At 30.9% G+C, this 15,172-nt stretch overlaps 1 protein-coding gene across 1 annotated transcript; it reads right to left on the bottom strand.

Annotated features, from left to right (window-relative positions):
• Window positions 1-265: 265 nt before the first annotated feature.
• LOC108728372 (transmembrane protein 26) lies at window positions 266-13,307 on the bottom strand (the record flags this gene model as incomplete). The annotated part of the gene is made up of 5 exons (XM_018456894.1): window positions 13,114-13,307; window positions 9,516-9,693; window positions 6,285-6,692; window positions 808-1,175; window positions 266-322 (listed from the first exon to the last, which is right to left on the bottom strand). Coding segments are annotated over exons 1-5 (1,205 nt in total), but the record flags the coding sequence as incomplete, so codon positions are not given.
• Window positions 13,308-15,172: the final 1,865 nt, after the last annotated feature.

The following is a 15,172-nucleotide window of genomic DNA, read 5'->3' as shown; positions in this document are numbered from 1 at the left end:
ACTAGTTGCCAAAACTTTAAGAGAAAATGTAATTCCTCAGGAAAACTTTGACTAGCGTCCATTACAGCGATATGAAATATTTTGTGTTGTTCGCGATATTGTTCAAATGCAGGTGTATCGTCTCAAGGAATCTCGTCTGTCGCGACCAGTTATCCTCATCCGAAATTACACGAAATTAGGCGTATTTACGTACTAACTATTGTATCACATCAATATATATTCTGAATATTTGGTGATTTTTGTTAAATATACCTAATCAACTTACTAAATGTGTAAACCACGCACTGTTTGGGGAGACGCTGTTAATGCTATTTGTGTCATTCTATCCTTGTTTTACGTGTAATAAACGATGAAGATAGCATGATATAAATAGCGTTAAAAGCGTCTCCCCGCACTTTTGTGGGACTCGAAAACGTTTAAGCAGAAAATTAAATCGTTCGTCGCTTATTCGCTGTAGTTCGTGGTAGAACGTGTTACTTTTCTCTCCTATGATATTACGTGTTTTGCAATTCATTTCCTGTATTGTTTCTTATTTAAAATAAATATATAAGTGTACAGATACATAATTGGATTTTTACTTTATATTATTTAAACCACCTAAGCCTAATCTAATTATTAAGGAAAATGTATTATAATTACTCTTTTCAATGACATGGTTTCAAAAAGTCATGCTCCCGGGTTCAAATTTTGAAGTTACGCCACAGGCCATAACATGTAGTTGCGCTTGTTTTAGAGCCGAGACACAGCTGTACGTCTCCTGATTTTTTTCATATAAAAATAGCTTAACAATAGTTAAAATATACTAACCGTTTGGAGCCCTCGACATTTGTTGGGGACGAATCGAATTTATCGATATCTTCTCTCGAGTCTTCAGTTTCACTATAATTTGCTTCTACATCCTTATCACGTCGATTCTTATATTTATTATTATCTCTCAAAGCTTTCATTCTTACATCTTTATACATATCACCTCGGGAAATAATGTTGATATTTGATACATTCCTTTTGCTGTATTTCTTGTTCCGTTTGTTTTTGTTTTCGGTTTGTACTACATAAAGTCGATACAATTGCAGCAGTATCACTAATGTGTTCTTGCACGTGAAGAATATATTCATGTAACTAACTATCTGATAATGAATTATCAATATCAAACGAAATGCCAAAAATGGTCCATCCTGCAAAATATAAAATATATACAATTGATATATGTAGATATACACCGAATATATTCAGAGTTGGACTCTAGAGATATTAAAACAAATATTAAATAGAGACAATTAAGAGCCTTAATACGCTGTAGTTGGTGCGATTATATTATTAACATATGTTTCAAATCTTACATAAATACAATAATAACCGAACGTTTCGGCTTAATTCGAACCATCTTTTGCAGTCTTGCATAATTAAAATTTTTGGTACACAATCAAGTAATCGAAAGGAAGAAATAATAGAGTACAGCATGCATCATTTACATACGTGACTCTGCTTTTGTGAGCATTCTATCCTACAATATAAGAAATTTATACTGGTTTTATCCATTGCGTCGATCTTAAATTAATTTATTGTATTTTATTGTCCAGTTATGGATTGCAGTAGCTCGCACTTAGTTAAATACCTGGCTGACGGTTACACACTCTAGATTTGGCAATCTGAGAGACTTTCCATGCTGCACTTACTTCTTCGTACAATTACCTGATGGTGCATCATGACCTCATTACTCTTGCTTTGCAAAGTTTATACATGGTCCAGTCTCGAGTTATAAAGACTTCAAAAAAAAACTAATGTACGAAATTAAAAATTAAAACCTAAATGATATAGTCTTAACTAACCAAGTTAAATTCTATCAAATTAAAAAGTAAAACACAAGTGGTACTATCTTTGTTATTTGCTTAACTCTAATTACATGTATTATTTGTATAAAAGATTAGATACCAACAACTGGCGTCAAGTTAAATTCCACAAAATTTTACGTATTATTCATATAAAATTCGTATAAAAGAAATATTTGATATCAACAATTGGTGCGAAGTTAAATCCTATACCAAATTAAATAAATAATATTAATTCTGATATGTATCGTTCATATAAAAGATTTGATATCAACAACTGGTGCCAAGTTAAATCCCATATCAACCATATCAAATAAAGAATATAATCTCTCCAAGTGGTACTATCTTTGTTATTTGCTTAACTCTAATTACATGTATTATTTGTATAAAAGATTAGATACCAACAACTGGCGTCAAGTTAAATTCCACAAAATTTTATGTAACATTCGTATAAAAGATTTGATATCAACAACTGGTGCCAAGTTAAATCCCATATCAACCATATCAAATAAAGAATATAATCTCTCCAAGTGGTACTATCTTTAACTTTTGTACAATGAAACCTAAGTATATATCTTTGTATTCCTATTGAAGAATCTTCCCATATTCCGATCCAGATGACTTTAATTCTTCTTATATGAAATTTTTATATTACTATTCATTCAAAGACGTTTTCCTTTCTAACCAAAGTAGTAGTTATTTAATTCTCCTTTCTCTTCAAAACGTTATTCAAAACGTTATGACAAAATTGCATTACCTTGTATTACTTCTATTCAAGTGTTATCACAAAAAATTAAAGTAGTAAACGTTTGACCCTGCTGGATCGAATAAGAAAAATTATAAAAACAATTAAAAAATTTTAATAATTAACAGAAATAAATAATTTCTGTGTTACCACTGAACTCAATAAAATTATTATTATTATTGTTGTTATTATTATAAAAGATAATTACAATTTTTATGCAATACTGAATTTAATCTGAAGTTATACACTGAATAAAAAGAAATTTACTGTTATAACTTCTTTTTTATTTTCGTAACGCATATCTTACAAATACAAGTTTATTTATTCATACACTTAAATCCAGTAGCTTACACAACTTTCGTAACTTATACGACTGTATAATCTAATCCAAGGCTCGGGAAGATTTGCACTTCTCAGCCGATTTTCAAGAGGCTCCGTCTTCCGCTACTCCTCTCATCGCTCGCCCCACGCGCAGTCCAAATGTCGCTCGACGTTTAGGAGCGTACGACACTCGTAACATGAGGTCCACCCGCTTTGGGCGCTCACGCTGTAAACTTCATTCTATATCTTGCCGGGCTCTGATCTAATCGCATATATATACACGATGAACATTTTTACTCTCATGGGAATGTTTCTTATTTTTCTTATTCTGAATATTACGTTCATGATTTTAATACCGTATTATAGCAATGGCACACAAAAAAACTTTAGTAAAATATAAGCAATAAGCGAATTGACCAATCACAGTAAAGTCCGTAAGATCATAACGTAAGCAGTAATCAATCCACTATGTTGATTTTCTTACTGCTTACGTCTTACTGTCTAAATTTTTTGTGTGCTAGGGTCCTTATACTGTGATCCAGCAGCGCCAAGTGTTTACTTCTTTAATTTTTTATCGTAACATTTGAATGGAAGTAATACAAGGTAATGCAATTTTGTCATAACGTTGTAAATAATGTTTTGAAGGAGAATGAAATAACTACTACTTTGGTTGGAAAGGAAAATGTTTTTGAATGAATTACAATACAAAAATTTCATATAAGAAGAATTAAAGTCATTTGGATCGGAATAGAAAGATCCTTCGAAAGGAATACAAAGATATATACTTACGTTTCATTGTACAAAAGTTAAATATAGTACCACTTGGATTATATTCTTTATTTGATATGTTTGGTATGGGATTTAATTTGGCGCCAATTGTTGATATCAAATCTTTTATATGAATGTCGTTCTATTCTTCCGAGAAACAGATATGATTGACCAATTTCATGACTACGGTTGTTATTAAACCCCATTAAGCGTGCCATGTAACAGAGGTCATAGACCAAGTATTCCTATGATTTTTTGTAGTGGGAGGTGAAACTGGAAAACTGAGCACGACAATCGCGTTCAGCAGATTCAATTGAATTCAGCTGTTGCGGAGCGGATCCGTGAGCGCTCATCGCTATTGGTGTATTCTTTTATATATCGTTCAATATTAACGAGCTCTCACGGATCCGCTCCGCAACAGTTGAAGCTGCCTTCACATACAGCTAACTTGGGTAAGCGTAACTTGTGTCAGCCAATCAAATCGTCTCAACTAGAATAAGGCGTAGTAGCTAATACAATTTGATACGATTTGATTGGTTGACGCAAATTACGAGTTACAAATTCTAATGCTGGAGTCCCATGAGGCGTATTTACCGCGAATCGCATAATCGCGTAATCAATCAGAAGCGATCCGTTGCTGTAATTTCATGTCTTACTGAACATCTAGACACTTAATTCCTCGACGACGAACATCAAGACATTCATTTTCTCGATGACAAACACCGAGATACTATTTCGTCGATGATAAACACTTAGACACCCATTTCCTCGACGGCGAACACCTAGACATTTAGTTTCTCGATGGCGAACACCTAGACACTCAGTTTCTCCTACGAACACCTAGATATCCACTTCCTCGACGGCGAACTCGCAGACAACACCTACGCTAAACACTTAATGCGTCAATGAATATTCCTCGACAACGAATACTTTACACTCAAACCTCCACGATGGTCTCGATATTTCATTTTGAATAATTTGCGCCGCGCGCGTTACAGCCATCATGTGTGGTCACGTGCAAATGTGCAATGCTGCCAACGCTGGTTTGCTGGTTAGATAGTAATAACCAAAAGCCATCTATTATCGAAAAAATGAACCATACATTCTAAGCTGGTCGACGACGATAACAGACGACGTATCTGAATCTGAAAAGTAGTAGATCCGGACTTTACGTCATAATATCTCCGCTTGTAGGGCACGTAAAAAAAAAATAAAAGCACGTATAAAAGAATCGGAGTGTAAGGTATCGATTAAGTGTACTTAAAACTCGATCGGGACAGCCGTTATTAAGATCCTAATAATCTCGATCCGGCGCAACTTGCCGGTTCGCGTAAAAGAGCCACGGCAGTGTCTCGCGCCATGCTTAGCGCTGAGACACTATTGTGTCTCTAGATTTTAGTTATGCAAAACTGCTAAAGATGGTTCGAATTGAGCCGAAACGTTCGGTTATTATATTTATGTGAGATTTGAAACATATGTTATTAACATAATCGCATCAACTATCGCGTATTAAGACTCTTAATTGCTCGTTGTCTGTATTTAATATTTGTTTTAGATATACCCCCGAGCTTCGGCTAGAAGTTTGGAAATGCGATTTCTTCGCACTTCACGAATAGTTAAATATTTACGAATATTTAGTTGAAAAAGGTCGTAGAAAAGTTTTCGACCATGTCATTTTTTAAAACACAAAGAGAGGCCTTTAAATTTGCGTTCAAATTTTCTTTTCTACAATTTTGTTTCCAAATAACATAAAATCGATTTTGGAATATTTTTGTATTACTTTGAAGCGCCGCAGTACGATGAAATATAATCGTACAAAATTTAATGTAAAAATATTTTAAAGTTAGGCTGAGTTTTTTAAAAGCTTTTGAAAAAATTTGATACGATGACTTTTTGCAAAAATATCGAATTTTTTATTATGTGAAATTTTTGTATTCAATTTTGTAGGATATTTTTGTGTTTTAAAATGTGTGGTTGAAAATTTCTTTATTATTTTTTTTTCACTGAGATATTCAACTTTACATGAAATGCAAAAACATTGCAAGTGTTTCCACATTTTTAGCGGATGTTGTATATTACATATATGTATTTATGAATTCAAATAAATTTTAAAACTTATATATATATATATATATTAAGAGAGAAAGAGTTTTTTTTTTAGATTTGCTATGATTTATCATACCTTTTATTTTATTATTCAAAATATTTTTATTATTTCGATGCAGTTTTATAGTCTGATTATAATCTGGAATAACATTTAACCTTTTTTTTGCTGTGCGATTGCGAATAGTCATTTCCGATGTATTTTTGTATGTTTAACATGAATCCGTTAACAAAAGTTAGCCATCACGTCACAATTTTGAGAAAAATGGTATCAAAAAGGCCAAAAATAAACATTTTGAGGATCCTCAAGATTATAGCACCAACAACTAATTTTTTTTGCTTAATTCATATTTTTTTCATTATTGTTACACAAAAGTATAACTTCAAATAATTTCTATGGTACTTTATATATTTTTGAAGGTGCTTTATGTAAATGATTCAGGCAATGTAATAGTTAAAAAGACAATCAAATCTCTGATTATTTTAAGATATATTTTATACTATTCATTAACACATACTTGAAGAATCATGTTCAGGGCGATTCCCCATACATCAATGCTGCAGCAACTGGTTTCCGTTCGGACTTTTTTCCTGGTAACGCTACCAGATGACAATCGAGACTTCCTAGACTTGGTGGCAGTCAGGACAACTGTGAACTGCGTGAGAGACCATGCCCAAATGCCTAATGTCAAGTACACAAGTACAGGCTCTCTTGCTATCCTGTCTTCCTTGAACGAATCAAAGAACTCGATAATATCAGCTGCAGTACCAATGTAGACTAACAGCAGCTGACTTAACTGATCTCGAGTCAAGTCACCTTTCGGCAACATCCATCGGCCAATTATCAAAATTAACATTAAAAATTGTTCGATCAAAGTAACCCATGTTTCTGTGGAAATCTGTATATCCGGTAAACGAATATCAACCTAAATAACAAAAACAAGAGCTTACTTTAATTAATAAATGTAATTAAATTAAATGAATTCTAATAAATATGAGCATAAAGGCAATAGAAATCGGTGCAGTTAATAGTGCGTAAATTAAGATGTTTTTTAATTTATAAAAATTTTAATTAATCATAAGTATAAATTTAAATTCGTATGTTTCGGCTCAAGTTCGAGCCATCCTCAACGTAAACCTTTCGTGTATAAAACACTTACAAATTGTGAAAGAGAGATTACAACCTATTGAAAATTCGTGTACTACACATTACAGACGCATTGCTATATACGATGTTTCTTGCTATGGTTACAATTGTAGAAGGAATAAGACCCATCCTTAGTACTCTCAATCAGCTCCTAAGCTCAATGGAAAGGATTGCGCGTATCTTTGCTATAATTATTTTATAAAAGGTTGAAATAATAAGCGAAATTTATTTTTTACTATTAGTGTACCAATTACTCACCTCCAATTATTGTAACCAGATGACAAGCAACTAATTAAAATTATGCATTTTCCTACACGTCAATTGTTAAAAAATTATATAAAGAATTGTCACGAATAAAATTAAAATTATCGTCAAACGTTGACTAGATGATGGTCAACCGTAAAATGATGTACATTTTCTTAAACGTGTAGATCACATAGATAAACACCGTACACTGCGTGTACATAAATTCGTAAATAATTAACCAAATCGTTGTAAATTTGATGTAAGCCCTCTGTATCCGTATTTCAAATTTAACTTATTTTTCTGACTTTTTATATGCAGCATTTCTGAGATAAGCCTTTTGTTGTACATTCTTTCTAAATCCAGAATTCTGACTTTATTCCAATTAAAAACATGATTGTGATGTATCCTATGGCCTGTAATGACAGAATGTGTTATTGTTCTTCTACGTATATGATTAAAATGTTCCGATATTTTCGTTTTCAATTTTCTGCTAGTTTGTCCAACATAGGATGCATCACAATCATTACACTTAACTTTATAAACTACATTATTTTATTCGTATCTGGCAGAGATTCTTATATAATTTAATGAATTGATTTAATTTATTCATGCTGTACAAAGTGACTTTTTGTTGCATATTGTTAAACACGTTTTTAAATTTTTCCAACACACTTTTAACATACGGAAAGATAAGCCATTTACATTTTGAGGTCACATTTATAACTTTAGGTGTTTCCTATGATTTTTGTTTCAGAGTTTTCTTATTGATTAAACATTTGATTCTCACTACCATTATCGTCTCAAAAATGAAATGGATAGGATAATCATTCTTCAATAACATCTCTACAATTAATTCAAGATTTTTTTGATAAAACTCTGGATGTGATAAAAGACATACTTTGTCTGTTAGTCCCATAATTATGCCTCTTTTTTGGGAAAAGGATGTTAGGACCAAAAACTTAAAAATCTGCCCGACAGTATTGGCTTCCAGTACCAATTAAATTTAATATTATTATACTATTATCAATTATAATTGTGGTATCCAAAAAATTAATTTTGTTTCCCCCTATCTCTATCGTAAACTGTAATCTGGGATGATAATCATTGAATCTATTAAGAACTTCGCTGATAGCATGTAAAAACAGCTATGACGATATCATCTACACATCTATAATAAAAAGAGATAGGGAAATTTAGTAACCCCAGCATCACATTCTCCAAATCCTGCATAACCAAATCAGCCACGATAGGAGATAATGGTGATTCTATCGGGGCTCCAAATTTTCGTAAAGAAAAAATCGTCTTAGAATTTGGTCAGGAATACGTCTCTTCAGGGACACCTGGGTTGTGCTGAATCACCCTGTATATACATGTACATACAGAGACCCATTTTAATCGACGGATCCAAATATTGCCGTTCCCTTGCATTTTAAAAGAAAATGTTTCAGACAAAAGTTGTGTGGTTTCAAGGGAGCCATAAAATGGTACCATTGATTTGACCTTGGATAGTCGCTTAAAGGTCACATAAAGGTCACCTTCAATTTCTTAAATTAAACCCACTATTTTTCATTACATATTCTTGTAGCTTACCTTGAGAGCTTTCCAAAACACTACAATAACTGTACAATAACTACTGTATAGTCGGCATTAGCATTACGCAAGTTGTCCGATCGACGGTTAAAACCTTTTGACCGTTGTTCAGCATCATGTCCTGGATAACATTTGTTAAGATCAAGGCCATTGGAGATTATCCGTCTTATTTTCATTTTTGCACTAAAAGTTCATTTTTACGTAAAAATGAAAATAAGAAGTACAACCTCCAATGGCCTTGATCTTGACAAATTTCTCTCTCTCTCTCTTTCTCTCTCTCTCTCCATTTAAAAGATTCAAAATGACCTTGCCCTGACCTTGATAATGCTACTCAAGGTCAAACCAATGATATCATCTTATGTCCCCCTCTGAACTATACAACTTTTATTTGAAACATTTTTCCGTATCTACCATAGTTTTGGAAAAATCTTAATGCATTATTTAAAATGGGATACCCTGTATAATTAATTCACATTGAATTATTTAAGCATTAAAGATCCAACTTCGATTGTTATAGGAATGTAATTTCTAGTATTGATTATGTTTTCACATGTACGGTCTAAAATAAGATCCTTATTGTTTAGAAAAAAAGGTCAACTCAAAAAGATATTGGGTCATTTTTACCATACTTATTCCGCTAGGCCCTTTATCGCAATTTTTTTCTAGAAATATCTTATATACACGTACATATAATTTATAAAAATTGTATATCAATTTTCCATCAAATTTTCTTTAAAGAATTGAAAATAATAAAAATGATACCCACGCCAAGAGCTTCTTCCAGATGTTTTAAATCATCAGCTGCCAGATTAGATAAATCGATATTCTCCGATATATTAATATTCGTTCCTCGAGATTTTAGCCTCATGTCTACTTTATCCAGTTCTAACAACCAAATTGCAGGTACTACGCTGCTAAGATATAAAAATACAGATGGACAGAACCTGGAAATACAACAGTTGTAATATAGCAATTGTAATAAATAATAAATTCTTATACATTACATCTGTTTCAAGTTACATTAGCATTAAAAGTAGATCCTAAAAAACATTTGTATATTACAATATTATTCCATTTTACCATTGTGAAAAAATACTATCAGATTATTAAAAAAACTATTTGAGAACAAATAGTATACATAATATTTCATTAAAATTATTACGTCATGCATGACTTTCTCATAATATGACTTCTAACCGTTTTACTCGCAAGTTCGATAGTTTTTTCCATGAAGTGTTATCAGCATTTTTTTTACGTCGTGTTTTTGATTTTTAAATAAATTAATATTTCTTATATCATTGTTTATTTCCTTAATCTTGTAGTTTCATATAACTCACATTCTCTCTTTTATTGCATACTGCTTTTTAAATTAGAATTTTTTAGGATAAATGTACACATATAAATATTTATACGAAAGTTAATAACATATTAATAATTTTTTGTACTAAATATTTGTTAAAATCGACTCTTATTTGCCCTGTTCTATCGTTTTATTGTTTTTGATAAGAAACTTGTTCATCTCGTGACTCCAAAAAGGACAAATATAGCTATTGGACGTATATGGTTTTCGATGTTGGAAGAACTTCGTGAAACGATTTTTAGATCTAGTGCTGCTGAATAGTACGATGTTAATCTCCATTTGAGAAACAATATAATCATGCTACAATCATTAATACATAATCAGTTCTCTTCGCCGACGTTCTCTAATTTATTGAAATATGCTTGGTACAAATTGGATATTTAGAGGATCAATCTCCAGATTTTTAGAATCCTGCTGATCTGAATTTTTTTTACTGTATATTACCCGTTGTGTGTATTGTGTGAAGAGATTTCATTTATATTATGTGCATAGTGTACAAAAACTATGTGTTTTAAACATTTCTTCAGAATTCCATTATTGTAATGATTTTGTGTCATAAAAATAAATGAGTTGCTCATTATATTCAATTCGTTTCTTTTGGAGACCACTCAAGAACACTTTGATGATCTTATTTTTTTCATATAACCAATTTGGAGGTTTTTAATTTTTCTTAGGAAGCATTTCATGCGCGATACTCGTTAATACCTATTAAAAGTTCAGCGCCCCCTAGCTGCTAAAAAAAGCAGTTTGGGCAAAAGGTAAATGTACGTTACATTACAATTTTGACCCTTCTACACACCCACTAAGTTTCATCGAGATCAATTATTTGTACCTAAAAACGTTCCCTTGTTAGATAAAAACATTGTCAAAATTCGAAATACTATTGTTAATCAATAAAATAAAAGTTGTAAATAAAATTAATTAAAGTAAGTGTGTTAGTGTGTGAACACGGAAAGTGATTTATTCTCTCCAACCTGTCCTTAACGAACTTACAACTTTGTCCTGACACCCAAGGATACAACAACGGGTAGTTTGTCGTCCAGAGACGAAAAAAATTAAAAAGTAATGCTGATGCGTTAATCAAGTAGAAGCCAAGACTCTACTTCTCGCGCCCGCCACACCAACCATACGCGCCTAAATGTCCAGAATGCGACACATATGCTACCTTATGCAAGAAAGAATACTTTTCGGAATTGAATATTTCAACAAGATAATGATCCTAAACACCTCTTTAAATTTTCATATGAGAAAAAGTTAATTTTGTTAATTTGTAATACTTAATTTTAATATTCAAAGTTAGTTTACAATTAAGAAATAAGAATTAAGATCCGACTGTGTAAATGTACAATATACATACGTTAGAGAGCGCCAATAATCGGTCAAAGTTAGAGAGAGAGAGAACATTGCTGTTCTCTAACGTATGTTGATTTACAATATTTTTTGTTTATATATAGTTTATTTTATGTAATACGTAAATACGTAATATATGTAACATAGCAAATGATAAGGTAATTTTGAAAAATATTGTCATAAAACTTTTGAGCGTTAGTATATAATGTAAAGATGTTCTGCACTACATCTAATTCGATTGATTGATGAATCAGGTAAATAGAATCAGGTCACGGTTCACTTCTTCGCAGAAGTCAATAATTTTTGATATGCTTGCTCGTATACCGAACAAAGTAGATTCTAACTCAGCGGCTCATGTTACTAATGCTCTAATTTCCGTTTGTCAAAATGACAAATGGTTTTACAACGTATACACACTTTTCGAGAGATCTCTTTACATTAATTTTCACAATGAGAATACTGTCTCTAATCCAATTTTGTAATTATAATATTTTCTATACTAACTATAATAGGCATGAAATGCTGATTAGGTAATGGTACAGTAAGAGATAATAAAATGTAACTTTTATATTTTGCTTTTGCAGCTACTTTCGTGTGCATTCAATTATCTATTAACGTATCCCTCAAAACGATCATAAAATAAATAAAATTAATAACATTAAGTTATGCAGGGTATCCTCTAATTAATTACACAGCGCTTATGTACAAGTAGAGCGAACTAAACTGAGTCAAGAAGTCCTTTATTGTTTTGTAATTTTTACAATAGTTAATGAAATATTAATTTCTAAAAGCTGTTAATTAAGTTGGTAAAATTGAAGCATAAGAGAACTTTATTTTTCAGAGTTTTTTATGAAGCATTTTAAAGATGTTTCTCTTAAAGAACTTTTAAAGATACCTTAAAGTTGTCTTGTGCGTTGATTTCATACCCTTTGTTCATTGGATAACAAAAAATAATTGCGAAATTTGCAAAATAGTACAGGACTTTTTAACTCAGGTTAGTACACTTTATCCACATACAAACACTGTGTCAATATTTAGGGGATACTTTGTCTGCTTTACAATTATATATTTTACTTATTATATAAATTGTTTGACATAATAATAATAATAATGTTGTAATATATCATTTTTGTGCGAATGGCTTCTTGTCCTTTCATAAATAACAAATCTTATAATTCATAGAATAATTATGTTATGAAATAAATACTTCAGTTCTATAACTATAACTAAATAACAATAATTATAGTTTAACAAAGAATTGGATGTAGAAATACAAAAACCTTGTACAATATTTTGTTATAATATGAATAAAAAAGATTACATATTAATTCTAATATATAGTTTATATAATTGTTGAAATAATCCATAGTTGCAAATTATAAGTATCTAATTAATTCTGGAATTTTATAAATTAAAATTCTGTTAGTATAAAATCTATTTAAAATTATCTAAAGAAAAAATTATATTATCCATTTAGTTCTCTGTATGTATATTTATAAATAGAAATTAATTAGTTAAAAATCTGTACCTTAATTGTCTTCAATTTTTTTAAAAGTTAAAGAAAGTTATTAAACGATTTTTAATTTCATCATACTTTTCAATACATAATTAAAACTTCTTGAAAGTATAACAATATTTGCGACAACTCACATACCATTTCCATTCCTGATTTTCCTTTATAGTAAGCGTGAAAATACCCTCGACGAACAGCAACAAGATAGGACAGCTCAGGTACCAGAAATATGAATTTCTCTTGAAAGTCGTTACCTGCCAAATAGCGATGAAACCATGCGATGCAAACACCAAACGTGTAATTATTGCCTTTATGGTTGCCAAGAACTTTGCCATAGTCGGTAGTACTTTTTGAAATTCGTATATATTTCGAGAAGTAAATAAAGCAAAATTGTAATCTTTCACGTCACTCACGTTAACTGTACATACACATTTACAATTCCGCCAATAAAACCTGTTCCATATATTTTTAAAAACAAGTTGTAATTATGACGTTTGTCATTATGAGTAAAATTAAATGTACAAGAAAGTAATCAGGAAAGACATAGCGTCCAAAGCACGGTTCTCCAAAGACTAGTACAAACTTTCTACACTCGATGCGCACATGCGCCCATTGGATCTTCCAAACTGGAAGAGAGATGCGGCTTTCCTTTTTCACAGATCTTTTTCTGCAAGTAGGATTACATTAAAAAATTCTATATAAAGTTTTCTGAATAATGATTTGTTTCGTAAAAATTTTTGACGATACTAAATGCAATTATTAAATGTTATGCAATTTACATGCTAGTTATAATTTAAATACACATGTAATTCTAATTCGATCCTATTAAAATTATTATTTCTCTCATTATTGTTTGAAAAATATGTGCAATGATAAAAAAAATTATAATTTGATCAATAAATGTATCAATACTTAAAATATACATATCCTATAATAGACAACCATTCGTGAGGGCTTATATTGTCTTCATACGTGATTATCATACCTTGCGTGCAAAAATGCCATCACGTTATTCTCATATCGTGATGTAGGCACAAGTGTCAGCGTAAAAGATGTCACTGTACAATCACGCGTGATGGGGCATATTGTACGAGCGTAAAAGATCGTACTGTTAACAAATTTGTTTATAATAATTGTTTTTTTTTAGACATAATATAACAATTAAATTTATTTTTAAAGTTGCTCCCGAAGGATGTAATAAAGATGCACGTCAACATACTTTTTAAAATCAAATTAGTTATCATTTTATTTTAAAATAATTAAATGTTAATATGGCTCAATTAGAATAAATCAATAAATAAAAGAAGGGCAACGAGCCAATTATAATATAAGATTTTTAATAAACGTATATATACAATATTCAATCGTTTCGACACCGATCGGGTCATTTTCAATGTAAAATAACAAACACTCTTAATGTAAGAGTGTTTGTTATTTTACATTGAAAATGACCCGATCGGTGTCGAAACGATTGAATATTGTATATATACGTTTATTAAAGATCTTATATTATAATTGGCTCATTGCCCTTCTTTTATTTATTGATTTTATTTTAAATTTATAATAAAAAAATAACTAATTTGGTTATTATTTTAGAATAATTGCCATTAATAACAACGATTTACGTTATTAACATAATTTCAGATTCTATGGTCAATTTGCTCAAGTCAATTTGCCATTTTTTGAGGAGAAGTGAATAACTTAATTGAAAAATCAATTTGAGGGTTTTATTATACATATTTTCTAGTGTAGAAAATAACTTTTTTCATTTCGCTTGAACGACGGCTTCCTGATCCAATTATGGGAATACTTTTTCGGGCCCAAGCAGTGTACACGATTTTAACAAAAATACAACTTATGCAAAAGGAAAAAAAGCAGCATTATTTACACTATTATGGTTATCGTCTGACGTAGGGATTTTTTTAAATATTGATTTCTTTTGAAATGGTGATAGTTTAAAAAAAGTTACAATTTTTTCGAAAAAAAATCGTCTTTAATTGTGGATTAAAAAACAATTACATAATATTTTGCAAAAATCCTACGTCAACCGATAGAGAATATTACTAAAAATATTCCGTTAAAATTTAAAGTCAATTGGATGAAAACTTTTGAGTTATCGTGTACATCGTCTCGGAAAATGCAGTTTTGAGAAAAACGCGTTTAAAATGGTACGTGTACTTTCTTGATATTTACTAATGGC

This window comes from Mycetomoellerius zeteki, unplaced genomic scaffold (assembly GCF_001594055.1).
Source record: "Mycetomoellerius zeteki isolate Tzet28-1 unplaced genomic scaffold, Tzet1.0 scaffold114, whole genome shotgun sequence".
Classification (NCBI taxonomy): domain Eukaryota; kingdom Metazoa; phylum Arthropoda; class Insecta; order Hymenoptera; family Formicidae; genus Mycetomoellerius; species Mycetomoellerius zeteki.
Note: the sequence above shows the minus strand (reverse complement) of the source record. Positions and strands in the feature narration are given on the sequence as shown.